General features: G+C 34.3%; 1 protein-coding gene and 1 long non-coding RNA gene across 20 annotated transcripts; both read left to right on the top strand.

Moving 5' to 3' along the window:
• The first annotated feature begins 1,203 nt into the window (after positions 1-1,203).
• On the top strand, positions 1,204-13,874 carry LOC132644937 (probable glutamyl endopeptidase, chloroplastic). Its single transcript, XM_060361619.1, has 15 exons — positions 1,204-1,562; positions 2,888-3,107; positions 3,399-3,509; positions 4,970-5,015; positions 5,201-5,310; positions 5,411-5,914; positions 6,423-6,551; positions 8,122-8,421; positions 8,496-8,954; positions 9,074-9,139; positions 10,936-10,996; positions 11,082-11,231; positions 11,362-11,499; positions 11,742-12,034; positions 13,445-13,874. The coding sequence occupies exons 1-15, from the start codon at positions 1,310-1,312 to the stop codon at positions 13,455-13,457; spliced, it is 2,853 nt and encodes a 950-aa protein (XP_060217602.1). The 5' UTR covers positions 1,204-1,309; the 3' UTR covers positions 13,458-13,874.
• A 3,111-nt stretch (positions 13,875-16,985) lies between these two features.
• On the top strand, positions 16,986-25,402 carry LOC132644935 (uncharacterized). Of its 19 annotated transcripts, none has more exons than XR_009583959.1 (8): positions 16,986-17,271; positions 18,598-18,671; positions 19,016-19,095; positions 20,152-20,282; positions 20,378-20,539; positions 20,772-20,860; positions 21,347-23,988; positions 25,098-25,402. It is a non-coding gene; the product is annotated as an uncharacterized LOC132644935 (long non-coding RNA). The 19 variants fall into 19 exon arrangements; XR_009583961.1 differs by lacking the exon at positions 19,016-19,095 and adding an exon at positions 19,306-19,345 and having other exon boundaries at positions 16,987-17,271; XR_009583952.1 differs by lacking the exons at positions 16,986-17,271; positions 19,016-19,095 and adding exons at positions 17,283-17,743; positions 19,306-19,340.
• The last annotated feature ends 2,323 nt before the right edge of the window (positions 25,403-27,725 follow it).

Genomic DNA, 27,725 nt, shown 5'->3' with positions numbered 1-27,725 from the left:
CTTCATAAACCTTATAGGAGGTTCAGGTACCTGAAAATAATGAAGTGATGAGATCTCAGTAAGTTATGTCGAATTGCGAACCGATACAACATGATATCTTGTCGACAATATACAATATAGCGCGCAATATTGTATAAGGTTGTGAGGATTTGATTTCTACGTCTCTTAAAGCATGTTGACGTAGAATAATTACCAAGTAAAATGATCCATCTTGGTAAACGTAATGTTTATTGGGCCAGCAGTCCAAACAACAGAAGATGTCACATTAATTATACTGATGGATGCTGTCACGGCCTATGTGGCTTACTTGATGAAATTTATATGAAAATTCCTGAAGGATATAAAATGCCTGAAGCATTTGGTTTAAAGTCTCGGGAAATGTATTCAATCAGATTACAAAGATCATTATATGGTTTAAAACAATCAGGGCGTATGTGGTATAATCGCCTAAGTGAGTACTTGATAAATGAAGGATATATAAATGATGCAATTTGTCCATGTGTTTTTATTAAGAAAACAAAATCAGGGTTCATTATATTTGCTGTTTATGTTGATAACATAAACCTCATTGGAACTCCAGAAGAGCTCCAAAAGGCGATTGAATATTTGAAGAAAGAATTTGAGATGAAAGATCTCGGAAAGACAAAACTCTTTGCCAACTTCAACTCTTGAGAAGATGATATTCAAGATTGGAATGCGAAGACTCCGACATCTTAATCTTGATCTTCATCAGGGGGAGTGAAATACGCGTTGTACTCTTTTTTCCTTAACCAAGTTTTGTCCCATTGGGTTTTCTTGGTAAGATTTTTAATGAGGCAGCTCTCAAAGCGTATTTTTAGATATGTGCACTCTTTTTCCTTCATTAGGAATTTTTCCCACAGGGTTTTTTTTTTAAATAAGGTTTAACGAGGTACATCATCTATTAATGGACATCCAAGGGGGAGTGTTATAAATATCCCAAGTAGTGGATATCCATTAAGTTATAAATATCCCAAAATATCCCAAAATATCTCAAAATATCCCATGTCCTGTTGCTCCTATAAATAGGATGCACAGATGCAATGTTGAAAGAGCAGAAGTAATATAATCTGATATCTCTCTACATATTCTCTCTACATATTTCTCCTGTGTATTTACTTCATAGTTTTATTTCATAATGGCATCTCAATTCTCATGCCTTTGTTTAAAATGACCAAATAGAAAAATCTAAAGAGTGAGGGGAAGTTGGCTTTATTAAAAAAGGAAAAAACTTTGGAATCTGTCAAATGGATGGATGGATTGAATAATTGAAATGTACTAGGAACCTGTCATGATGAGCCTTCCAAAAGTCTACCATCGTTTCTCTCTACTCTCTTTACACTCTTCCAAAACCCTCTTCTTCTCCTCCTCATCTTCTTCTCTTCCTGGCCCCGTTAAACGCCTTCCGTTATTCCGTTCGCATTCTAGAAGATTCTCTAAAATCAGCATGGCTTCCTCCAGATTTCATCATCTTGTCCCCGTCAACGCCGTTACGGCTGAGAACGGCACTGCCTCTAACGGCGCTGCTGTTGCTTATGATGACGGTACTCTTTATTTTCCTTAATGTCTAACTACTTAGGACTAAACTAGTTATCCAGTATGAGATTTAGAGAACTATCACTTTGTCTTGAAAGATGTTTTTTTAAGTACTGGACCCAAGTAAATGATGAATTCCGTTCTTCCGATGATAGAACAGGGGTAAATCCTAATGTTGATGGAGATTAGGAGGAACTTTGATGAATAATAGAAGATTTGTTTTGTAGAGTTCTCATAGGTTAAGCCAATGAATCCCGTTTTAATCAAAAAGAGAGCTGCTGTAATACTTTTTTTGATCAGGTAAAAGTATTTTCATTCATAAACATGGCCAAAAATCTGGTCGTATACTAGGGGCTGTAATACTTCTATTTAACAGTTTAGTTGATATATTGGGGTTAGACTAGTTGTCCATGAAGAGATAAGTGTGGGATTTAGAGTGTGTGCGTCTAGTTTGATTAAAGAAAAAAGCAATTCTTTTTATTGGAATGGGATGGACCTGATTTGAGCGGAATCAATGTAGGGGATTTGTTTAACTGATCCAAACTTGTGTGGATTGTGGCATTGTTGATTGATTGTTTGATTTATATTAACTGTTTAATTCTTGAAGAATTTTATGGGATTTGGGTCTGATAAATATTCATTCCTGCAAGTTGTTAGCATCTTAAGGTTCTTTGAATGTGCTACTGAAGATAAATGATTTCCTTACATCCTAAAATGAGAATCATTGTGAAAAGGATAATCTTTTCCAATTTACACATGCACTATATTCCAGATCTTAGGGCATAGGGCCAACTATGGCATTTAAACAGACTCCTTAATATGAAAGGATGTCCTTTGTTCCTCATCTCAAAGGCAAGTTAACTTTCTATCGATGCAACATAGCTAATGCCTCCTTCAGCGGATTTATATGCTGGAAAGCTTTGGATCTCAAATGGAAAAAGTTTCCTTACTGTTTTACTGCTTATAGATACTAATAATAAAGTTGTTCGCTTTTCTCCATGTCCATCCGTAAAGGCTCTTCCTTTGCCTCATGTATTTACTTCCTCTGTCCGTGCACATGCTTTATGTAGGGGTATTTACTTTCCATAGCTAATTAAGTTACGACATGTTTTTTTTTTTTTTTTTTTTTTTTTTTTTTTTTTTTGTGGGGGGATTGTGCGGGGGGGTGTGGCTGATGTGTAAATTTCATACGTTCTTCATTTATTTCCTCATCTTTCATCGCCCTGGTTTTCATGTTTACTTACTCTTTAACTTTCTTTTTTTCTCTTTAATAAAATATGCGTATATTGCGAATGGTGATTAAATCTTTTTCTTTTCTCATAAATTTTACCAGATGTAGAATCAGCATCAGTTACTGGATATTGTCTTCCTCCCCATGAGATTAGAGATATTGTTGACGCTCCACCACTTCCAGCACTATCATTTTCTCCATTAAGGGATAAAATACTGTTTCTTAAGCGGAGATCCTTGCCACCTTTGTCAGATTTAGCAAGACCTGAGGAAAAGCTTGCTGGAATTCGCATCGACGGGAAATGTAATACCAGGAGTCGCATGTGAGTAATGATGAAGCTTCTCATGATATTTCCTTCAAGCACTCAAGTGCTTGAGACGCTATGTTAGGTTATTTTATTCCATCTGGCTCTATAATTGGTCTCTCTTATGTTCTTTTCATAGAATACTCTCCTTGCTGGTATAATTCTTCTTCCTTTTTTTAATTCTTAAAAAGAAATGTTTTCTTGTTTTAATGCTAGTAATTGCTGATGCCTTGATGAGTTGATGGTGGTACTATTTCAATCTTTATTAAGTAGCTCCCATACAGGGGATCTTATGATGTTCTTTCTCAGGTCTTTCTACACTGGTATAGCGATCCATCAGTTAATGGAAGATGGTAGCCTAGGACCGGAAAAAGAGATTCAGGATCTCCCAGAAGGTGCTAAAATTAACTTTGTAACATGGTAATTTCCTTCTCCATTTTCATATATGCGTGCTTTGAGTTACTGTGTAATGACTTTATCTTCACAATAGGCTTACCAGTTAATATGTACTGCATATAATACTCATTTGATCCCATTTTGTCTACTTTATTTTTGAGTCCATACTGGAAAGATTGACCCCTTTTCTCGAATTGCAAAAACTACATTCAGATAAACAAGTTTTTACACATAATAACACTTTCTAGTAATATTATTTTAAATTTGATGTGTCATTTTTATACTTATGCTAAAATATTATTTATTATCTCTAATGACTTAGGCGATAATAGCATCACATTTTTCTCTTAATCTATGCAGTAGTTACACTAGGTTTTCCAATTTGGGATAGTGACAAACTATTGCAAATGTACTACTACATGTATCTCAGATTGACACAACTTTAAGATGTAAAATGTACTTTTTGATGTTAAGGTAGGATTAATCTAACTTTTTTTCACAAGAAAAAGTTAATGTTGGATAATATTATTAACTAATACTACTCTATATCACTTTTAGCTTTCATGTAACATGTTCACACAAGCTAACCTACCTTCCTCATATTTGTCATGTCAATTATGTCAAAAATGCACTGGAAGTCAAAAAAAGGTATATTTAAACTGGTAGAGAGAACAATTTGTTCCAAGATTCTAACCTTCATAGAGATGATAACCAGCTAGTTTTTTACTTCCAAAAATTCATCTCATCCCAAACGGGAGGAAGATTTTCCTAAGCGGGCAAGATGGTGATGAGTTCCAAGTGGTCTAAACCTTTGACTATTGACTAACAACTTATTGCAACTTCTCTAGAAGTGAGTATCATTTCTAAGAGAAGAGATGATCTGGTTGACTGAATGTCACCCTTTACTCTTGGTCAACCATTGATGGTTTTCATCTTTCGAAAGCATTTGAGTGACTAGCAATGAGTAAAACTATAAAAACTTTTCCTTTATAATTCAGTACTTCCTATCTAAGAGAGGGATATTCTAGATCCGACGATAAGGTTGGGTTTTTGAGTCTCTAAGGTAGCAAAGTTGGAAAGGACCATGTTCCTCTCCTAGGTAAAGGAGTTTGGAGGGTGGAGTTTGCCATATCCAAAAGAAAAAGTTCAGTGCTTCCTATCAGTTATCATCCTGGTTAAACCTGTACATCACTTTAATTACTGGAAGAAAACAGAAAGTTTTCCTAATTCTGCATGCAATGTGAAACTAGAGAAGAAAATGAGAAGTCATGGTTTGCAGTTCCATGAAGGTTCATTGTGATGATATCTTATCGGCATGGTATAAAGGAGTGCTCTTTCCAAGGCAACTTTATAAGTTTCTTCATCATCTCTTCTTTACCTTATCCTAAAAAAAAAAAAAAAATTCTTCACCATCTTTTCCTTGAATATTTCCCTTAATATATAGTTGTCTCCTTCTTCATCTGATTGTTTTCTCTTTTATGAAGGTCAAATAATGGTCAGCATTTAGCCTTCAGTGTCCGTCTTGATGAGGTATTTTGATATATGCATGCGCGCGCCTATGTGCCTATATTACTTGTACATTGATGTTACAGAGAAATTAATATTAGATTTGCCTTCAGCTATTTCACTTTGTATAATTCTGACATTTTTATGCCTAATTTCATGTAAGGTCCCTTGTCACAAGGTAGATGTGATGTTTTTATTTTTTGTATCAGGATGATGGCAGCAGCAGCAAACTGAGAGTATGGGTTGCTAATGTGGATACTGGGAAAGCTAGACCTCTTTTCGAGTCACCAGATATATATGTAAATGCTGTTTTTGAAAAGTATGTCCTTTTCCATTTGCAATCTGTCATTAAGAGGAAAGTTTGCTGATTCGAATCTACTATCTCCCTGTCCTGACAACTCTGTTTCTGTCATTATCAGCTTTGTTTGGGTGAATGACTCAACTCTTTTGGTGAGTACCATTCCATTATCTCGTGGAGATCCACCAAGGAAACCTTTGGTTCCCTCTGGCCCCAAGATTCAATCTAATGAGCAGAAGAATGTTATTCAAGCTAGAACCTATCAGGATTTGCTCAAAGATGAATATGATGAAGATCTGTTTGAGTATTATGCTACTACACAGCTGGTTTTGGCTTCTTTAGATGGGGAAATGAAGCCTTTTGGTCCACCAGCTATATACACTTCAATGGACCCTTCCCCAGACCAAACATACATTATGATCACCTCAACTCACAGGCCGTTTTCATTTGTTGTACCATGTGGAAGGTTTCCCAAAAAGGTTGAAGTGTGGAAAGCTAATGGAGAATTTGTGAGAGAACTTTGCGATTTGCCCCTTGCCGAAGATATTCCCATTGCATTCAATAGTGTGAGGAAAGGAATGCGATCAATCAATTGGAGAGCAGATAAACCATCGACCCTCTATTGGTAAGCATATAAAATCTATTCTAGTGCTTTAGTTCACTGGTTAACGAACCTCGATGGATGTGCTTCTAGACTGCCCAGAAAAGAAAGATGGAGGGTTTTGGATTTGATGGGAAAAATTAAACTGCCTTGAGTCCTGTTTGGGGGGATTGATTGATAATCTTATCCAGATATTTATAACTGATTTTTGGGTTCGTATTATGGCTTATGACTCATATCAATTCTTTTTTGATGAAAAAAGAATAAAAGAAATTTTGAATGATTACTGATCTATCAAGAAGGGAGAAGAAAGATAGGCGTTGTTTGTTTTATATTTCTCATGTGAATGACTTGTTCCTGGTTATCCACTAATATCTGGATGCTTGTACTATCTAGCACTTATTACCCCATTGAAGTGACAATTTGTAATAGTTGCACATCGAAATGTGGAATTGTCAGTATTGTCACTTATTTGATGCTTTATTGTCAGTATTGTCACTCATTTGATGCTTTTCTCCTGAACTTGTTTCAGGGTTGAGACACAAGATGGTGGTGATGCTAAAGTTGAAGTTTCTCCACGTGACATAATTTATACACAATCTGCTGCACCACTTGAAAATGAACAGCCTAAAATTTTGCATAAATTGGATCTTCGCTATGGGTATGTACAAAATTATACCTGTCATGTTATGTACGATTGTTGCTCAACAAATGTGATTTATACATCTGGGATTCATATGTGTGTTGAAACTTGTTTTTTCATTTATCTTTGGAAACCTGCTTGAAGAATGATTAATATTTTTCTGTTGGAAGATAATACTTATGGTGTATCGGATTGCAAATTATACTTTGAATAAGAGTGTGCAAATAGTCAATGGTTCTGTTTTTTTTTTTTTTTGGTTTCACTATGCCAATTGTTTAGCAAGTATTTTTTTGATGAAGTAAGATGTTTCATTAGAAAAGCATCAAGTAAATGCATAATTACAGGGGTGTAATTACAGATAGGCAAAATACAAAAGAGAGTTACAGGCCCCTATACATTGATTCCTTCTAAAGTTAGGGTACTAATAAAATCTAAAAACTGTTCAGTATTAGATACCGGGGACAACATTGTCCAGAAAAAAAGATTAACTAAGCAATTGGCTTTAAGAGCTTGAATGGGAGTTGACGTATCATCAAAACATCTCTTGTTCCTCTCAGTCCAAATACACCAAAAAATTGCAGCAGGAATCATATTCCAGACCTTTGTGATGGTCTTATCAACTATCCATAAATCCAAGACGTGTGGGCTTCTCTCAAACTTTGTGGCATCACCCAGCTTAACTTAAAAAATACATAGGAACATGTTCCATAGATCACAAGCTAATGGGCAGCGCAGAAAGAGGTGGTTAACTGTCTCCAGAGTGCTCTTGCAGAAATAACATATGTTGTACAACTGGAAGCATTTTCTATTCAGATTATCCAGAGTAAGACATTCATTCTTTAGTTTAGTCTTTTATACTAGCTTCCATGGCCATATATCAGGCAATTGATTATGAGAACATAGTTGCCTATAGCATTCTTGCACTGTGAATGTGCCTTTGTTTCCCCATCTCAACTTGTCTGGTGCACCTTCATCGATGTTGTGAGCTTCCACCTTTGCTAGCAATATATCAAACTCCCAAGTTCGCAATCCTGTACAAACCTTCTGAAATGCACATCCAAACTGTCGTTGATTCTTGATTTAGGAAGTATTTGTAAAGTTTTCCTCCTCTCTAATAAGCATGGATTGTAATGCTACTTAGAAGCAGTTGAATTTCAAGTTATTTTGGTGGATGGCTGCAAATAACATAAGATAATGTCCTTAAAACATACCATTTTTTTTTTTTAAAAAAAAACATAATCCAAAGTCCTCAAAAGAAAATTTTTACGCAATTAATACCATATTTGACTTGGGCTGCCAGGTTTTAGAAAAAAAGTGATAGCTTTTCCTTTTTCATTTTACAAAATAAATGGATATGGACTTCATTTATAGATACTTGAAAGCACATATTACTTGTTATATAGGGTTATAGCAGAATAAATGTTTCTGATAGTCTTGCTATCAATTACTGCCTTTACAAGAAACAGGCGTGATTTATCCTCTATGTTTGACAAGGGAGTTCACTTGTCAAGTAAACAACAAAGAACTAACCGAAATTATTGTCCAATTAATGATGCTGTTCTTATATTGGATCTTCTTACATGTACAGAGGGATTTCTTGGTGTGATGATACACTTGCATTAGTTTATGAATCGTGGTACAAAACAAGGAAGGTGAGGACATGGGTTATATCCCCCGGATCAGAGGATGTAAATCCACGGATCCTATTTGATCGATCATCTGAAGATGTTTATTCTGATCCTGGTTCTCCCATGTCGAGGAGAACTCCTGCTGGAACTTATGTTATTGCGAAGGTGAAGAAGCAAGATGATGGGAACACTTATGTGTTATTAAATGGAAGTGGCGCTACCCCAGAAGGAAACATTCCGTTCCTCGATTTGTTTGACATGTAGGTCTGGTGGTGCAGTTTGTTTCCATATCTTTCATTTGCCAAAGAAAGTGATCTGACATGAATTCTTTCAGAAATACAGGCAGTAAGGAACGAATATGGCAGAGTGACAAGGAAAAATATTTTGAGACCGTCGTTGCTTTGATGTCTGATCAGAAAGAAGGGGAATTGTCAATAAATAAGTTGAAGATACTCACTTCTAAAGAATCCAAAACTGAAAACACTCAGTACTACCTTCTGAGCTGGCCAGAGAAAAAGGCATGTCAGATAACAAACTTCCCTCATCCATACCCACAGCTGGAATCATTGCAAAAAGAAATGATCAGGTATCAGAGGAAGGATGGAGTTCAACTTACTGCGACCCTATATCTTCCACCAGCTTATGATCCCTCAAGAGATGGACCTCTCCCATGCCTAGTATGGTCATACCCTGGAGAATTTAAGAGTAAAGAGGCAGCTAGCCAAGTTCGAGGTTCCCCTAATGAGTTTGCTGGCATTGGGCCAACATCCCCCCTCCTATGGTTAGCAAGGGGGTGCGTCTCTGTTCTCTGTATTATCCGTCGCAAGTTTGTTCATTATATTTGTTATCTTTCCGGTGTAGTCATATTAATCTTTTTTGGGGATCTGTTTGATTTGGAACCATAAATTTCAGGTTTGCTGTCTTATCAGGGCCGACTATTCCTATCATTGGAGAGGGTGATGAAGAGGCCAATGACAGGTAAACTTATGCACAAATATTGAAGGATGTGACGTCTCTTTATCATTTTGAGCAGCAATAAGACTGCTTGACTAAATCTCGTTAAGAATCATTGGTCTACTTGTGGAAAAATTAGGCTTTCTTCTTGCTACAAATACAATAACAAATAAGACCAATCTCAAGCTAGTTGGGGCTAGCTACATCAATCCTCACGATTCGTTTTGCTCCAATTTGATTGTCTCATTTCACTTTTTAAATATTCAATGATTTTATCTACCCTTAGAAGTCTTTTACATTTTCTATTGACATACCAACCCCCTAAGAAGACTAAATGGACTCCTAGAGTTTTTTTGACTAATGAAGCATACCTACAAGACTAAGCTTTAAGAGGAGAAGTGTAGAAAAAGCTGAAGGAATAAGGTTTAAGTCCAATTTATTTGAGAGTGGGCAGTGGGCACACCTTGTTTATGAGAAACCTTAATGGAAGCAGGGGTGCTTCACGTTCAAGTGGAAGCAAGCTAGATCACCTCTAAAGAAAAATGTGACTTACCTCTTCTTTTTGTAAACTAAATATGACTTGCATCTTTTTGGTAAGTGAAATATGTTATTTCTATTTGAATCAAACTCGAAGAAATATTGCAAATGACAACAAGGAAGCGAAAAAGCCACATTTGCTAGGGATAATGGGTCCACTTCTTTTTAATTTTATTTTTTAAATTACGGCAGTGTTTGGGTCAGCCTCAACTAATCCACTGGGTAGCTTGCTAAAAATCTACAAGCACATGCGGCGAGTGACCATGCCCAACAAGGATTGAACAGTTGGGCTCACAATAACTGTTGTAGCAGGGTCTGAACTTGGGATCTCCTGTTTGTTACTCCTGTGCCTCAACGACGACAACTTATAGCCCTTCTGATTGTTACTCCTATGCCTCAACTACTTACCTATGTCTTTGGGGGACTTCATTTGGCAATTTGTTCTTGTCGGTATATCTGGTAAAACTTACAGTACAAATGAGCATCCATATGTGAACTGCTTTCCTTGGTTCTCCCACTCTTTTTGATTGCTCTATTGGAAAATGCTGTGACTAGCTACTGTCTTTCATCTTAGATTTCCCTTTCTTTTGCATGTTTTGCTTTCAGTTGCGTCTTGATCAGTTAGTCCTGTGTTCTGAGCCGATTGGTGCTCTGCATTTTTTTAATGAAATGAGCTAGAAAACTGCATAGTTCATACTCATGCATACTCAAAGTATGATCTTCATACTAGTCTTGTGAGTCAGAGCCTGTGCTTCTTTTCTAGATGGTTAAGCCGCAGTAAGCTAATTCACTAAAAATTGGTCCCTCTGAAAGTTGCTTGTTGGAGCACATATTGGACTTCTCCATAAAACCACTAATTTAATTCTTCTTTAAAAATCCACTTTGTACTAGTATTGTGCTAGCCACTGATACTGCTGATGTATTAGTAATTTGTAGAGTTAATGATCGTGGGAGTAGTTTGAATGTAAAAACCTTCCCCCAGTATATGCTGAATACCGTGCTACATTTACGTATTCTACTGAAGTTCTCCTCCATAAGATTTGCGACCTTGTGATTGCTGACAAGTGATGAAGCATTATTACACTCTTTTTTTCTCACTTTCTTGCTTTTATTTGGGGGGTGGAGAAGGGAGGGTGTCGTGGGATGTTGAGTGGACTTGCTTCCTCATCCTCTCCTTTTGGATAAATCCTTTATCTGTCTTGTGCTGAAATGGACTCTTTTACTTTTCTATCTGCTACTTGGAGGTTTGGGGTGTTTATATGAATAAATGCTGGCTTAACCAGGTATATAGAACAACTTGTCGCAAGTGCTGAGGCTGCAGTGGAAGAAGTTATACGCCGGGGAGTAAGTTTTTTTTTTTTTCCCTCGCTGAACTTATGTCGCATTAAACTTTGAAGTTTCGGCTGAGCTTTCTGGTGTTGTCTTGCAGGTGGCTGATCCAAACAAAATTGCTGTTGGTGGTCACTCCTATGGGGCATTCATGACAGCAAACCTCCTTGCACATGCACCTCATCTTTTCTGTTGTGGAATTGCTCGTTCTGGAGCTTATAACAGAACACTAACACCTTTTGGATTCCAGGTAGTCCTCCCAAGTCCTGTTTAAGCCCGACAAGTCTGAAGTCCTAATGATTTGGTGTTTCTCTCTGCATTATAGGGGGCTTTAGTTCATTCACTTGCATTGCTAAGAACTTAGTTGTTTTCTTTTCCAGAATGAGGAGAGAACACTTTGGGAGGCGACCAATATTTATGTTGAGATGAGCCCCTTTATGTCAGCCAATAAGATTAAGAAGCCTATCTTGCTTGTCCATGGGGAGGAGGACAACAATCCAGGAACCTTGACAATGCAGGTAATATGACGGTCCTCTTATTTTTACTTCTTTCAGCCTCCTGTTTCAAGATTGCCCTATTTTCATTGAATGTTGCCCCTGTCAACTAAAGTAGGTAAGATAGTTGCAACTGGTCTCGATTCACTCCATAAATTTGCTAGTTCTTCCAAGATTTATATAATGAATTTATATAATGAGTTTGCTAGCGTTGACTTCAAGAGTCTTGATCTTAATCATTTTTTTTTTGTTTTTGCATAATACAGTCAGATCGTTTCTTCAATGCACTGAAAGGTCATGGTGCACTTTGTCGCCTTGTAATTCTACCATATGAGAGTCATGGTTATGGAGCACGAGAGAGCATAATGCATGTACTCTGGGAGACTGATCGGTGGCTCCAAAAGCATTGTGTCTACTCTTCAGATGTCAAGGCTGATCTTAGTGCGTGCAAAGAAAATGCAGAAGGGACAGTAGATTCACAAAGCAAAGCTGTTGGTGCTGCTGGAGGTGTTCAAGAGCTTGCAAATTTGGATGATGACAAATTTCACTCCATCACAAGGTCATTATTGTGGTAACATCTTATTTCATGAAAATATCTTCCTATTTTCTATAATTTCTCATATCAAGAACTTGGTTTCTGCCATGGAAATCTAGTCAAGTTGATGGATCTTGCTTGAATAAAGTTTAACTTCTGGATTCCCCATGTACAGCACATGCAGAGAATTTGTGTTCAAAGTTGGGCGCTTTGTGTTTTAGCATTGATAAATGCAGTTTCGTTTATTTATATTTACCCATTCCAATTAATTCGACCGACTACCTTGAAATTACTTTTCTGCATTTTATCCTTCAATAACCAAGATTTGGCAGCTAACACAGTTTTGTCATTCCTTATTATGATGAGTCAACAGTCATTGAATTCATTTTTGAACACGTTGAGGGCTTTAGATCTACATTCCAATAGTTGCTATGAGGGGTGTCAAATGAGCGGGTTGGGCTGAAATTGGGCCCATCAAAATGGGCTGAGGTAATAAATGGTTTGGGCTAACAATGGCCCAAAAGTTACTTGGGTTGAAATGGGCTGGGTCATGACCTGCCCAACTTGACCTAGTTTTTTTTTAAGGGTCTATTTTCTAGGAAAATATTTTCCCGGAAAACATTTTTCGTAGAATGTTTTCCACAATTATCAAATACACTCCAAACTTATGATATACATGATATAAGAAAAGTGAATACACAGGAAAAAATGTAAGTAAATCTCAAGTAAAAAACTCAAATTAAAGTAAATCTTAAAAATGAGCTAGAATTGGGCTAGTATTTGGCCAAGTTAGAGATCACTTTAAAATGAGTTATGTTGGGTTGGGCTAAAATCAGCCCAATATGAATATATCTTGAGCCCAACCCATAAAATTTTGGGCGGGCCATCATCTTTTGGGCCATCTTTGACACCCCTAGTTGCTATGATAATGGTTTCGGCGCACACTTCATCCATGTTCAGTATGGGGTTAGATTTACATAGAGATTGGGTGCCTTGCTTTCTGTTTTTAAATATGCAACGGGTTGATTGGTTTGAAGGGTCGGAAGGAAAAGATTAATGTCATTTATTAATTTTTGTAGATAGACATAGAGATGGGTGCTTCCTTTTATGTGGAAAAACACTATCTGATTTACTAATCCTACTTTTTACTGTTCCTTCCATTTTTACCAACCTACCAGTAGACTCTCAAATACCTCTTTTTTTTCCCCTTTTCCTAAATTCTCCTACTGGAAGTGCGTCGAATGACCAAAGCACGATTTCCAGTTGCTTTCTTGAATAACAAGGTTACAGCACGAGTAGCAGCTAAAGACTATCCACTACATCTTTATATTCTAGCAATGTACTATGCACCGTTGGTGATCATTTTATTCACTAAAATTATACTCTTCTCTCTCTCTTATCTCAAATTGCCCATATTTGTTTCTTGAACTGTAGATTTCGAGGGTGACAAGCTACCTGGAGATGAAGCCAGGAGTACCCGCTTGGGTCCACGTGCTGACCACGTATACAACAATTCTATTGCAACAATAAGAACCCTCAAAGGAGTGCAGGTCACATTATTTTCATAAGACGACTGTGCTGCTTTAATGCCATGGCCTCATGGGAGACAATACTGCGTTCTGCTTTGCGCGATTACAATTTAGAAGTGTAAAGCTATTGTTCATTAATTAAAGAGGAACTAAATATTGGATATGGTAAACATCTTTATACCGTGTACTACAATTAGAAATTGTTGATTCGGTACTCAATGATTTCGTCTAGCTTATTTTGCTGTGTTCTTATTTGGTTCTTATTGAGCTTATTGTAGACTTGTGAATGTAAACAATACAGATGTAATAAGTATCTTATAGACTTTAAATTTTCAGTGGTTTGTAACGCCCTAAACTTGGGGAGGCGTGGCCGGCACCCGGTGCACCCTGAGTGTACCCATCTATAACTCATATACTCTGGACATCATCAGATTACCTAGGCCATCAAGGCAACTCTTATTACTTTCTAAGCCCGATGAGGCCATAACTCGTACTGAATCCGTAGGTGGGCAATCATCCTAACTAAGTTGAAATGCAACCCAAACAACACACACATAGATATGTGTGTATATATATATAGATATGTGTGTGTATATATATATACTAGTTATGTGAGGCTCGTGTTAAAGCCCGTGTCCAAACTCAAGATATAAAAGTAGATATTTTAATTAAAGAAATATAATTTGTGTTAGTACAAGTGTACAACAATAACAACAACCATATACCCATTGTAGTCCCACAAGTAGGTAATTACGGTAATAATTAAATTTCATATAAGTATATTCTCAATATATGAAAGCAAAACTTTCATTCCACTCCTTTAATATTTTAACTTCCATTTTGGTGAAGTTATTTACTTCAAATCAAATGCGGAGCTAGAATTTGACATTTATAAGTTATGTATCCTAATTTTCTGAAGTTATTTAGTTCTAAATAAATAATCTATACATAGTTAATGAATTTTTAAGACAAATACATAATTTACCTTGTGCAGCGGATGGAGCTGCTCCTCCCTTAATTAGGGATTAGGGGTTCGAACATGGATATAGAAAAAATCTTTAGAGGGAGCGCTTCCCCCGAATGAGCGCGATACAGTGCGAATTATCTGGATTAAGTGAGCTCAAATGCGGATATCGAGCACCAAAAAAAAAAAAAAAACAAATAACATGAAAAATGAGGTAGGAAGTTTGATAACTTTTGAAAAGTAGACCTTAAAAAAAATTGACTTAAATAAATAAGATTAGGACCTAAAAGTAATTAATGAAAAAGTTTTAAAAAAAATTGGAAATTCTTGTGAGGACTACAAAAGTCCCTAAGTTTGCCCTTATATATAGTAGTAATAATCTATACATAGTTAATGAATTTTTAAGACAAATACATAATTTACCTTGTGCAGCGGATAGAGCTGCTCCTCCGTTAATTAGGGATTAGGGGTTCGAACATGGATATGGAAAAAATCTTTGGAGGGAGCGCTTCCCCCGAATGGGCGCGATACAGTGCAAATCATCCGGATTAATTGGGCTCAAATGCGGATATCGAGCACCAAACAAAAAACCAAAGAACATGAAAAATGAGGTAGGAAGTTTGACAACTTTTGGAAAGTAGACCTTAAAAAAAAAATGACTTAAATAAATAAGATTATGACCTAAAAGTAATTAATGAAAAAGTTTAAAAAAAATTTGGAAATTCTTGTGAGGACTACAAAGGTCCCTAAGTTTGCCCTTATATATAGTAGTAATATATGCGAGAATACCAATTTTTGTAGTCCTCACATGAATTGTTTTGTCTCTTTTTACCCCTAATTGAAGTTTTTATGGCTTTATGAATGCTCACCATTTTGGGAAATTTTGAGAACTTTAAGGACTTCTTTAATGCCACTTAAAATAATGATGTCATGACAAAGTTAAAGTGGATCCCACAAAGCAAATTCATACATATTTGAGTCTTTTTTAAGAGGAAATATTATTAAATTTATTTTAATTTATATTTTTCCTTAAGATTTATTATAGACACGTAAAGAATTATCCGTCATTTAAATTCTATCTTAATATAGGCTTAATTATTGAGCTAAAACATTACTCTTATAGTACTATTTATTATTTGTTGATGTTATTTACCGATTATTATTTGTTATTTTTAATTTTTATTCGTTCGGTTAAACATAAATTTTGTTTGTTTATTTTCTGCTGTAATTTTGAGTCGCACATGCTACCAAAAATAAGTAATTAATAAAGAATAAAGATTTCACTTAAGGTAGGATTAAGTTTTAAATTAAAAGACTAAATACGAATAAACTTATAGCATTGTTAAATACTTTTAAAATGTATCACAAATGTTATTATAGTCCTTTCGTCTCAATCGAAAAATGAACTTCGAAGTAAGGTAGTTAATTAATCAAATTTTACGTGCGCACCTTTTAACATAAAATTTATCTAATAAATTACATATTAAAAGAGGAACTATAAAATATTATTTTTATATATATTCTGAAATGTTTGGAAAAATATTGTAGTTAAAGCAAATGCAATTTTATCTCCAAACAATAACAATACCAGATAATTGCAAAAAGTATATTTTTTACTTTTTTTAACGTGCCATCTTTTGGAAGGAAAATCAAAGCTTAAAGTAAGAACAATTTAATTTTTATTACTTTTCAGTACTTTTTTGTGTGATTTAACTTGAAAGAGCATCTACAAAAATATCTTATAATATCAAGGCTTTTAATTCTTTATATGTATTTATAAGTTAACTTTATTGATTTTGTCGTACAACAATATTTTCACATTAAATATTTTCGGCGTTAATTGAATGACGTAATATCTTTTGGTTACAAATATGTTAGCCAATATGGGTTCGATTCAAAGAAACAAATGAGATTAATTTAACATATGAAAAGCTCATTGGATCATTGAGGACTTTAATTTCAAAGAATTTCAGTAAAATAAAAATTAGAAAAGCTTTCAATTGTTTGTGTTTATTTTTTTAAAAAATCTAATAGATAAACTCAGAAAAATGTTTTTCTTTAACTTTCAGATACGTTTTTGTATTTTAATATTTAGAATTGTTTGGAAAGTGTCAAATTAATGTTGCAAAAACAAAGAAGCAAGAGCTGAACGGGCCAAATGACACTAGTTAGTGTGTGTCTATATATATATATATATATAGTTGACTCTTTCCAAATTCAATAAATTAGCTTTATGACATTCGAAATTCTCTACATATTAAAACTGTGAGTGTATAACAAAAGTTTTAATCTAGTTGGCATAGCCATATGGATGTTTTTTTTTTTGTTTTTTTTGTTTTTTTTTGTTTTTTAGTTCTGCTTTTTCTTTTTTAATTAAATTTGCTTGGACTTCGAGAGATTGGAAGAATTTCACATAACTTCTTATCATGTGATTTTGAGTATATGTCGTCTTGTTGACATCAATTTTCTTGACAGGTGCACGTAATGGTTTATGTGGGATATACCAAACTTTCTCAAATTACATTCTCTCATTTTATTCTCTGCTTATTACTTGCACACATTCAATGAGATCATTTATATAAACATAATTTCCTAAAAGAATTGTCTGGAATGTATGGTCTGGAATCAACAAGAAGATTACCCTTCTCGCACTGGATTGATAAGAAAATTAAGTTTCCTTGATTATTTGATAATATATACTTTCAGCATGTGCTTCCTAATATCCTTTCTCAACATGCATGCGGTACTCCACAGTACTAGGTGCTGAGGTAGGGGCGCAACTGAACCCCCTACGCTGGATAATTAAATCATACAAAGTTTAATTTTTGTTTTGTATGTACATATAGTGGATGATTTCTTTATATCTTGAATTTCTCAGTGAAAATCCTGTGTCCGTCTCTACACAACACACTATAAGAAATTTCAGATTCTGAGTTCATCAAAGTAGACCCAGCTACTCCTGTGCATAACGACATGAAGAACATAAATAGAACATAGTTTTATGATGTTTAAAAATCCGGAGGAAGACGCCACGCATGAAGGAAAAAACGAGGACACAAGGAATATAAAATTAGAAGAAAAGGCATACATATATATTTTTTATTTTAACTATCTAATAAGCATGATCCAATTAATTAAAATAAAGTAGATATTCATTACAATTCTACCATGTTCTACGATCTTCTGCCCTTTGCCATCCTTCATCCGATCAGTTTTCTACTGGTTTTGTTTCTTTTTCCGGTGAGTTCAATTTTCTGTAGGTTCCTACTTTTAATTTGGCGTGTTCTTTTTGCGATTTCTATGAAAGAACAAGTTTGGATGGAAAAAGCTTTGATCAATTCCAAGAAATATGAGAATTGGAAAAAAAAAAAAAAACATCACTTCTTTGTTCTGCTATTGCTTTATCTCTGTTTGATGGGCATTCTTACACCCTTTGCTTAGCTGCTCATTTCTTTATCCCTTTCATTATCGTGCTATTTTCTCCCCAAAAATTAGTTTAATCAAGTTAGATTTCTGCAAACTCTATGAAACCAGCCGGCTACTTTCAAGCTTGATTTTTGTTCTAATCAAGGTAACGCCATAGTTTTATGATCTAATTTTTCGCTATAGATTGGACCTCTGATTGTGCTTATTTGGATTTTGAGGTTTTCACCTGCAATTTTAAATTGAGTATTTTAGGATAGATTAAATAAATATCTGTAAGAAATTTTTTCGTTTGGTTATTTTTTTCCCCTTCCAGTTGACTGGCTGGCTCTTAAATTAGTGATGTTTTTCATCTTTCTCCATCTTTTTTTTGCTGGTGTTGTCTATTACTGACACTTCTTTGTGTTATTTTGTTGATATATCTTGTGGGTGTTCAATATCTGAATGATTATTACAGAGATAGTTTGATGATTAATATCTGGTGGATTGATCGGTTTGGTTTTGATTTAAAGTCGTGTTGCTCGATTATTGATGTTTTCAGCTTTTCTTCTTAGTTTCATTGGTCTCTCTGTTTGTTCTCAGTTTTTGAATCTGTGAGTTCTGCTGATTTCTTCATTTGGTTTTACCCAATTCTTGGTGATGGGATTTTGATATAGATTTGTTTTCCACAGGCTGCATCTTCCTCCAACTTTTTGGGTTGCGCCTGTCAATTACTAATGCTTTTGTTATATCGGTTTCACGAAAGGTAATAACTTCTTGTTTATGATAATTCTTTCTTATAGTTGGGTAACTTGGGTGGAAATAAATAAGGCAAAAGATTGGGGCATGGGTTTTACATTGCAAAATGGTGCAAGTTAATATTGATATAGAAGATGTATTACTGGTTCATGAGGATTAGTTAATTGAAGGTTGGACTACAGTTGAAAGAGTGATTTGGTGTAGTGTTTACAATAAGCTGATTGTGGAAGATAAAACTGAAGAAAGAGAGTTAAAAACAACAAAACAAACTGAATTACAATGTAACCTAAGCCCAAATTCTCTGTTTCAGTACTCAAAAATTTGATTTAATTCAGTCTTCTACAAATGTAGAGTAATGCTTGGAAAACATTTCAGCAAATCACATGGGGGCGTATCAAGTCCATTTTCAAGACTTATAGCTTCCTTCAAGGGTAAAGGGGATTCAACAGAAATTGTGAATATTTGTGTTTATACGAAGTGGCTAATAGGCTATTTCCACGAACAATCATTACTGAACTGCATATAATTTCTTAATGCACACAGAAATTCATAATTGCTCTGTTCAAATGCGGATATATAGACGAAGTTATAGCTACGAACTAACCGTAGTTTCTATGATATATATATATATATATATGCAGGGATTACCGAAAAGAAGTTTATAGATTCAAGCTCTGTAATGTATCTTTTCTCTTATCTTTTATCTATTCTTATCTCTCTCTATCTTTATTGTTTTTCTGTTTTCACTCTCTATCTACTGAATTATGCTCCATCAAATTGATATCAAAACCCTTTTTCTTTTTCTCCTCAAGGTTTTCCACTCTCAGAACTTTATCATTAAAAAAAAAAAAAAAACTATCTTTCCTCTTTCGCTTCCATTACACTTGCAAGCATTGTGGGTTTTGTAATTTTTCTCCTTTTTTGCTTTATTATTCTTCTTCTTTTTGGTTGATTTGGGGATGAATGCCAATTTGATACAGCATATTTTTATTTGCATGTTTTGGGTAACAATAGAATAGCTCTCAATCGGTTGTTAAATTTCCCCATTTCAGATTCGATAAAACTTTTATTTTCTTTGGTTTTTTCTTTTGATTAATCTAGGGGAATGACTGGTAGAGATTTGCTGAATATGCTTCCTTCAAGTTCTAATATTTGAATTCCCACATCGGTAGGGATATGGATTATTTGACTATTATATATGTCCTCATTTTTGCTGAACCACTCTGTGTTGCATGTGGTGGCTATGGGTTGAGATAAATGGCGGGAATTGATTTACCACTGTTGGAATTTTGTAATTTTATTTTTGTTTCTTCTGTTTTAAAATAAAATTTATATCTTCCGCTTTTCCGCTAATTTTTGGCTGAATTTAGCAAATGCATGCTAACAATTTTTCCAAATTTATCATTCTGTCCATCACGTGTATTATGATTTATTCCCAACAGTATCTCCTTCTTTCACTTTACATTTGCTTTACCTTTCACTTTTAGATTGTGCAGGTACTCTTATGAGAAAAAAGCTATTTCGCTCACAGGACAAAAAGGTGCTCCTTCAATCCATTATTTAACTTCTTGCCTTTCTTCTGGTACTTCTGCAACCGAACAACCAACTCAATGTGCCAGTAAGTATGAAATAGGTTAGCATAAATTAAATTTTAGAATTTATAAATACAGCTAGATAGTTACTCACTGTACGTTAATTCATACTATATTACAGGATCAACATCGGGAACATGTAATGAACGTTCTAACTTACGCCAACCACCGACAATTGTCAGAGGTCTATTTGTATCACACTGTTACATTACAACTTCCTGAGGAATATGAGTTATAAGTTCAAAGCCTCTTTTTTCTTGGAAATCCTGCAACCAAAATGAAGGTAAACAAAAGATCAATGGAAGGATGACAATTCTTCTATTTGTTTTAGCTTGAGTTGGTAGCTTCATATTCATTTGGAAATTGTACAAATTGGGTGAGTGTCTTCACCTAATACATAGAGTTCCGTGCTATGTTTCAGGAATAAATTGTTTTCTTTGACTTGTGTGGTTTGTTGTGACCTGAAGATTTGAGTCTGGTATAAGTCATAACTGCCCATTTATGCTTCTGTCCAGGTTGTTAGAGCTATTCTTCAAAACCACGGGGACAAGACAAAAATGCATCTGACATATGCTAACGTTACATCTGAGGACATTCTTCTAAGGTAATTAGCATAATTTTATCTTTCTCGCCACTTGCTTGGAGCACACGATACAATTTATACCAATTGGTTCTCAGTAGCCCACATATACTCGCCCTCCATTACCTGATTGCTGATTGTTAAAAAGATAAAGAGATAAATTGATAAATGTAGGAAGTTTTGTTTCGAATGCATCTATGTCAATATTTAGTTTCTGCAAGATTTTATCTGGTAGAACTACCTATGTATCCATCACTTAAGCAAATTATTGGACTACACTGACATTATTAACCAATCTATTTATGAAATCCACTTCTTCGTTTACCCTCCTTGAGAATTCATGGTTATCATCTGGACAAAAAGGTTGGTGATCTTTTATACTTTGCGTATGAATGAAAGGAAGCTCGCGACTATTCAACAGCTCTATATCTGATTACTTAAGTTTCCCTTCTTCCCAGCGATAGCAACTCACTTACATTTTTTCCTTAATAACAGTAGTTATTTTTGCAGGAAAATAAAGTATTTACTACAGCTTGCTGACTTTTTGTCTGGTACATAGAAGTTCCAGTGACCTCTATAGTCATGAAAAAAAGGTAAGCAAATTTACTACTGCACCTAACTTAACTGCACTTTGCAAGTTCAACTAATGCTTCCTTGATAGCATGATATTTTCTTCAGCTGGATTATCGGTAAACCACGTTGCCTGCTGATTCACCTATCATCTCTCCATTACCTTAAATTTAAGCTCTCCTTTGCAATGTACTTTCTTCAGTGTTTCTCGTACTGGCTGCTGGTGCTTCTTAGTATTTGCTAGGGATGCTTCTTAGTATTAGGAGTCTTGAAAAAATGTTTACAAAGGTAAAAATGATCTCCATACATTGTGAAACTTCCCTAAGAACAGGCAAATTCATTCAAGGCTACACTGCCAAATAAAGAAGTTCAGGTGATTGTGTGAAAAGATTTACAATTTAGCTCTTATTTGTTACGCAACTCTAAAGTTCCACTTATTAAGTTTTAGAGTGCTACAATCCTATAGATTTATGTGTAACCTGTTGTGATTTGCAATATATTTTTCTAACATAAATGGGATAAAATGTTGACGGAGACAAGACACACATAAAAAAGAAATTAGTTCTTCCTCTTCCAAGTGCATTTGTATGAATGAAGACAATTCAGTTGTTAAACCTGTTGGAGCATTACTATTACTACAGACCTTTGATGAGAAGGAGAAAACTAAAACCAAGGTAATTTCTACACTATTTTGTTCTAATGTTATATGCTTAGTTATAATCCAAAATAATTGTGCTTTATATTTCATGTTGTACTTTATAGGTGCATGTACTGTAGGAATAAATTAGGTATTAAAGAATACAAAATTCAGACTTTAACAACAAAATATATTGTAAAACCTTGAAAATCAGAAATTTAACAAGAAAAGAAAGATTGACAAAGCCCAAATTGAGCAGACGGGGAACATCCATGTCTTTGTGCCAAAAGTAGTGTTGAAACCGTTAGGTGACGTACTGCATATAGACAAATGCCACCTGACAAAAGGTAGCACTTCTGGAATGATATCGAGCAGATAATGCTGTGAGATGGCTTCGTCTCTCTGTAGATTCTTCTGCTAATTATTCTAATCAGACTTTCTGAACTTCAAAGTGTGTTAGTGGGAAAGTTGCTATTTCATTACAGACATGCCACCTTCTCGCTAGAATGATTGGTTGAATTAAACTCTACATTACATTAACAAACATGGGCATACGTTTGTTAATGTGCGAAAGGTTATGCTTACCAATACTTTGTGTGCTCTTGTTTGCCGAGGCAGGAAGCTACCACTTCTAGAATAGAAGCTTCTTCTCTGCTTTTTAAGTCAAAACTATTAATTCCTACGAATATGCTGTAGGAGTAGTTTTGTGGTAGATGGGGGGATTTCGTTAACTTGATGGCCAGATCTTGAAACACCAAATGCTATGTGGTAGGATTCATATATCTGGGGGTCTATGAATTGCACTTCAATATATGAAGAAGTGGCACAAAATTGTGCTGAGTGTGGAACATAGAATTCATTTTGAGATGGAAACCTCATTCAACAATTGTTCTATGTTTATGTTTACAGTATATTGATTTTTATACACGTTTTCCCAGACTCTGTAGTCTGATGCAAATACACTGGTTATTTTAGACCTTTTAAGTTGTCTTGTCAATTTGCAATGTGCTGGAGTCGTATTCCAACAGTAATTCACTGGAAGATCAGCTTTTAGTACCAAATTCTTTCTTTCATTTTGGTAGACAAGTGCAAATTTTATTCCTTATGTCTTGTAATGGCAGGTTTCGATATTTTTGTCAAGCTAATTTATGGAGTGGTCAATTTTCAAAAGAGAATGTGCTTTTTTCCCTTATGTTAATGGGTTTTCTCATGAAGATGAAGAATGTACGACTTCACAATCTTGTATGACTTTGTTCCTTAGTGTGTGTAAATATGATGAAGTGTTAAAAGCCTGAAACAACAAATATTCTCTTGGTGTTAGGATCTTTTTAGTATTCTTTGCACAAATAATAAAAACAGTGATGTTGAGCATACGCCCGTGCTCTGCACGGGCACGGGCCATCTAGTATTTAAACTATTAATAAGTGAAGCTTTTTGAACGACGAAGGGTATTTCTGTCATTTTACATTTGGGCTTAAATTGAGTCAATTTAGCTTTCCAGGTGTAACATGTACAACACACCCGCGTAGTTATTTTCATTTCTCTCTCTCTCAATGCTTCTTCCAATTTTCTCCGCTAGCTTTTCGTACGCACTCTGGTGGATTCTCTCACCGTCTTCCGTGTTTATTAGTTTCATTCTCAGGTCCCGATAGGATTTACCAGGTGAGCGTTGATTTCATATTTTTTTTAATTGTTTTTGGAGTCTGTTTTTTTTTTTTTTTTTTGGAGTCTCTACATGATGTAAAAGAAATGTGATTCTTCTATTGTGCTCTTTCTTGATGATATGTGGTTTTTAAAAGCAAGTTGTTTTATTATAGTATTAATGCAGTGAATGGACACACTGACTCGCCCTGTGGTTTTTGCAGCATCGAGTAATATTATGTCATATTAATTCAGATGTGTGGTCTACTTTGATAAGTGAACTGCGGAGAACTCATATTAAGAGGTAAGGAAATGAACTATTTACTTCCTTAGTAAGTAGAAGAATTTTTTTCCGTCACTTTAGTTTTGATATTGACGTTATGATATTTCATTTATTGGGATACTTCATGTATATGATATATCAAAGGACTGAAGGTACCTATTTAGTTTAGGGTGCATGGGCATTTTTCATGAGGCAATGGCTGCATGAAGACATCAATGTAACTTGAGAGTACTTCGTTTGGCATATAATTTTTAGATGCTTGGGAAATACTTCTATTTTTCAATGTAGTGATTCCTTCTATTAGCAACATAGTTTTGTCTGTAGACGCCTATTGGCTTTTTCAAGAAATAAGTATTGAAAAACTTGAAAGTGCAAAATTAATTGGGTACTTTCTTCTATTACTAACAATTGTATTTAATTTTGGGATTTTGTTCAATAAGTATCTTTTGTGCCTCATCAGTCTTTGGTCATCTCTATCCATCGCGGAATCTTTTCTGTAACTAATTCTGTTAGCACCTTACATGTATTAACATGTTTGCAATATAGCCTGCCGGGATAGCAGGTTATACCTAATCTAACTTACTCTTTAGTAATGTAGGTATAGCGTTTATGTGCTAGCTTCTATCTCCTTCAAGTGATGTGGTACTTGAATCTTTCATTTTGTTTTAACTCTTCATCTTTCATTTTGTTTTAACTCTTCATCTTATCCCGTAATATTTGTCTTGTATAGTAAAGTTGTTATGTCTACTATGATTCAAATAAGATGCTGACATACGAATATTCCTTACCATAAAATTTATCTATGTAGATGCTTATAACTTTATACAGAAGGAAATTCATCTGTTGTTTTCAAAATAGTGAGTTTAAAAGCTTTCTTTTTTTCTGAGAGCATACTTGACTTATGATTTTAGTCATTGAAGGATGCCCGAGAAGGTAGGTATCATTGGGTTGTCTTGGATGTGAAGTGGAAGCGAGGTTATATTTGACTGTTATATGCGTTAATTTTTTTCCAGTCTAATCTATGTTACAAATTCGAATCTTGAACTTTGTCTTTCATATTTCCCCAGACAAGAATATTTATTACCAGTGATCTTCGTATCGTTTTGAACCTTGTAATTTATATTTTGCAGGTTACCTCCTTGTAGGAAAAAAGTTCAGATTTTTTCATCCTCTATGGTTTTCTTCTGGCACATGTATTTGAAGCAGAAAACTGATTTAGATGGATGAAAATGGGCTTGCATGGACATTGGAAGATATTATAGTTTGATAGCCTCATGTTTGTGTAAGCGTAACTAAAGTGATAGATTGTAAGTACCTTTTATCTATATTGTTGTAGTTCAGTAAGAGAGTTCCTTCAGCTAACTTATTCATCAGTGTCAAACCTTTGTTGGTGATCATGTAATTACACAAATAATGAACACAGCTATATCGAGCATACGCCCGTGCAGGCCATCTAGTATATATATATATATATAGATGTTGTTGCTATATTATATATATAGTAGTAGTAGTAGTAGTATCTTACAGAGCAATGACTAGGGGTGTTCATGGGTCGGTTTGGGTCGGTTATTGATTAAAATCATAACCAAATAAAATAATAATCACCGGTTTGGTTATTGTCGGTTTGGTTGAATTTTTCGGTTTATGACTAGGCCATGAGACTTATCAGTAAAACATTAAAAAGTTGAAAAAGACATGTCTTTTTTTTTTTTGTTCAAACGATAACTTTTATTTAGCGTTTAAGGTGGAACATACATCATAGAAATATTTTCACTATTAGTGATAGTGTCATACTCAAGTTACTCAAAGTTGCTAAACTATTACATATAGAGCTAAAAACTAACTAAGTAGTGGCTGCACCATTTTTGTCATCTTAATACACATACCTGGAAATAAAGTAGAGCATAAGAGCTTTTAGTTGTTGTTACAAATATATATATTAATTAAACATAAAGACTATCTAAAATTAAAATGAAAATATATGAAATAAAAAAACTTTGTGTAATGATCCCAAACTTTGGGGCAATACTTGTATTTTGTCCTCAATTCTCCCATTTTATTAAAAACACCTTGTGTAATGATCCCAAACTTCAGATGTTTTTCTATCATTATCCCCAGGGCTAGGGTCTTGATTACCAAGAGTTGTTCTTTTCTGCCTTTTAGGAGGATTACCCACGGAAGAAGTATTAGAGCATTACCATGTGCTTGAGTTGCAGTTAAAGGTGGCAACCGGTTCCAACCGGAACCGGTTAAGGAACCGGCCGGTTCCAGTTTAACCGGTTCCGGTTTACCGATTTTAAACCTCAAACCGGAACCGGTCCGGTTTGGAGTGGTTAAAATCTATTTTGTTTTTGTTTTTTGTATTATATATATATATATATATATATATATATATATATATATATTATAGTATTTATTTGTATATTGTAGCTATATTTTCATATGTTATACAACTTTATAATTAAAGTTTAAATATTTACTGACTAACAGCCTAACAGCAAGTCAGCAATACAGAATAGTGCTTTTTGTATACATATATATGTATAACTTACATATACTTATATATATGTATAACTTAATATATATATATATACTTATATATATGTATAACTTAATATATATACTATACATACTTATATATATGTACTATATACTATATATACTTATATATATATATATATATGTATAACTTATTATATATACTAAATATATGTATAACTTAATATATATAGTACATATATATTAATATGTATATATATGTATAACTTAATATATATACTATATATATGTATATATATAGGCCAACTAAAAGTAAACTTTACTACTCGTGTTACTTTTTGTTATACGTGCAATATGAACGTTATGGTGTTTAATCTTTTTCGCCTAAGGTAATTAGGATCTCTTGGTCTAACAGGAATTTGTGTAAACTTTTGAAGTTGGGAAGAAGTCCCAGTTGTTTTTTTGGTGACGTGATTTGCTCATGCAAATTATAATTAATATTTGGTAAGCCTTATTTCGTTCAAAATTTCATATACTTAATTATACTATATATACTTAATATATATGTACTATATACTGTATATACTTATATATATGTATAACTTAATATATATACTATACATACTTATATATATGTACTATATACTATATATACTTACTTATATACTTTAGTTTTTTTAAAAAAAAAATTTTTTACCGGTTTTACCGGTTCCGGTTTCCAAAATATTGGAACCGGACCGGTAAACCATTAAACGGTTAACCGGTTTTACCGGTTCCGGTTTAACCGGTAAGGCCAAACCGGTTGCCACCTCTAGTTGCAGTAAATGCTGATGTTACGGAAATATCTTTTATAGGAACCTCCAAATCTACAACCGCTGTCCTTTTCATATGAAAAATATTAGAAGTTTAGGACTCATACATACAAGAAAAAAGAAAGGTATAAATTCGAAAAAAAAAAAACAACCTAAAATCAAATGACTGACAAAGAAAGGCTAAAAATTTAAGTTAAAGACATTAGACTCTAACGTGAGCTTCTGTTAGTAGGTTTATACTTAACACTTAAAGAGTTAAAAGACTTAAAAACATGGGCTTGGACATATTCTTAAAAACATGGGTCTTAAACAATCATGTGAAATAAGTAGACCAAAAATCAAATTAATGATTAAAAGGTATAAAATATTTATAATTATTTATGAAAAACTAATATTATACATATAAATAATTATAAAATTTATGTATATAATTTATCGGTTTGGTTC

This window comes from Lycium barbarum, chromosome 6 (assembly GCF_019175385.1).
Source record: "Lycium barbarum isolate Lr01 chromosome 6, ASM1917538v2, whole genome shotgun sequence".
NCBI classification, from domain to species: domain Eukaryota; kingdom Viridiplantae; phylum Streptophyta; class Magnoliopsida; order Solanales; family Solanaceae; genus Lycium; species Lycium barbarum.
Note: the sequence above shows the minus strand (reverse complement) of the source record. Positions and strands in the feature narration are given on the sequence as shown.

Bases quoted from the DNA above. Each gene is read 5' to 3' on its own strand.
- LOC132644937 (XM_060361619.1), top strand. From the start codon at position 1,310: ATGATGAGCCTTCCAAAAGTCTACCATCGTTTCTCTCTACTCTCTTTA. The intron at 6,552-8,121 runs GTATGTACAAAA...TTACATGTACAG, and splicing joins AAATTGGATCTTCGCTATGG to AGGGATTTCTTGGTGTGATG. The intron at 9,140-10,935 runs GTAAACTTATGC...TGGCTTAACCAG, and splicing joins GATGAAGAGGCCAATGACAG to GTATATAGAACAACTTGTCG.